At 40.7% G+C, this 1,156-nt stretch overlaps 1 protein-coding gene across 1 annotated transcript; it reads right to left on the bottom strand.

The window, feature by feature from the left end:
* Positions 1-90: 90 nt before the first annotated feature.
* LOC104815516 (transcription factor bHLH49-like) lies at positions 91-1,094 on the bottom strand (the record flags this gene model as incomplete). Its single annotated transcript, XM_010543930.1, has 5 exons — positions 91-246; positions 352-423; positions 545-613; positions 701-766; positions 882-1,094. Coding segments are annotated over 5 exons (576 nt in total), but the record flags the coding sequence as incomplete, so codon positions are not given.
* Between the last annotated feature and the right edge of the window lie 62 nt (positions 1,095-1,156).

Here is a 1,156-nt window from a genome sequence, read left to right as displayed (position 1 = left end):
CCAGGGAGTATACCGGTCGCTTGAATCCTCCTTCATTCATGGGAGACAATGGGGAAGTGACGGTTTGCCTAAGGACATCAGATGGATTTCTCATGCAAGAGAGAATCGGTTGACATTTCTCATGCAAGAGAGAGTCGGTTCCATGAATCCAGGTTGGGAAAGATGCGGTAGAGGAGGATAAGCCATTGGCATGATGCTTTGGGGAAATGGTGGTGCAGATGAGGGACCAGGTCGTAGCTGAAGGGCCTGCACTCAATAGGATATAAACCATAGTTTGAGCTTTGTATGATACAAACTGCTCATCAGATAAAAATATATGTCAGTCTAACTGATGGGTTTCAACTTTCTTACTTCTTTAGCCATGAGGCCATCGAGGTTTAACTCAAGCTGAGGATTTACGGTTGCGAGTTTCATTGATAAGAACTGAAAAAAAAACGAGGAAAAGGACAATTCATAAGATGAGACTGATAAAGAATCAATCACAAATATTAAACAAGAGAGAACAAAGTTGGATATAGGTAAATATCCACAGGCATATACATACCTCGACCTGTCGTTGTAGTGACTGGACATAGTTAATGATTTCATCGAGCATAACTGCCTTCCCTGTGACCTGCACAACACATCCATTTCAACTATATACGAGAAATGGAGCCTATAGCTTTCTTCTCGTACAGCTATAATCATCTAGAAGCCTCACCTTATTGCAACCCGGCACAAGGTCTTGAAGGAACTTCATCCTTTCACTAATCTTTTCTCTCCTTACCTGCAATGAGAAGAAATGAAAAAAAAAACACCTAATTAAGATTCAAGAGTGCACCACAAACAAAAAGAAGTTTGAAGAGATTGCTCATATCATATTTTAAGACGTAGAACCATACTCTTTCTGCAAGACTATGGCTGTTTGTGGCCTGGCCTCTTCGAGCCCTCATGTGAATATATCCTTCCTTTGGAGGATCAGAAGCTTGTTTCCCTCCACTTGTCTTTTTAGGAGACAAATTGGTATTTCGCTCATAATTTTCCTTTTTCTCACCATTGTTGTCTGGTTCTTCACCTGACTGCAGAGCTCTGCTTGACTGGTTAGGCTCATAACCCTACCGACAGAGAGATTATCTATGTAATAATTGGAAAATACAAAGAATTCAGGAAAGAAAAG

The sequence above is a fragment of the Tarenaya hassleriana genome, unplaced genomic scaffold (assembly GCF_000463585.1).
Source record: "Tarenaya hassleriana unplaced genomic scaffold, ASM46358v1 Cleome2382, whole genome shotgun sequence".
In the NCBI taxonomy this organism is placed as follows: Eukaryota; Viridiplantae; Streptophyta; class Magnoliopsida; order Brassicales; family Cleomaceae; genus Tarenaya; species Tarenaya hassleriana.
This window is presented reverse-complemented; position numbering and strand designations above follow the sequence as displayed.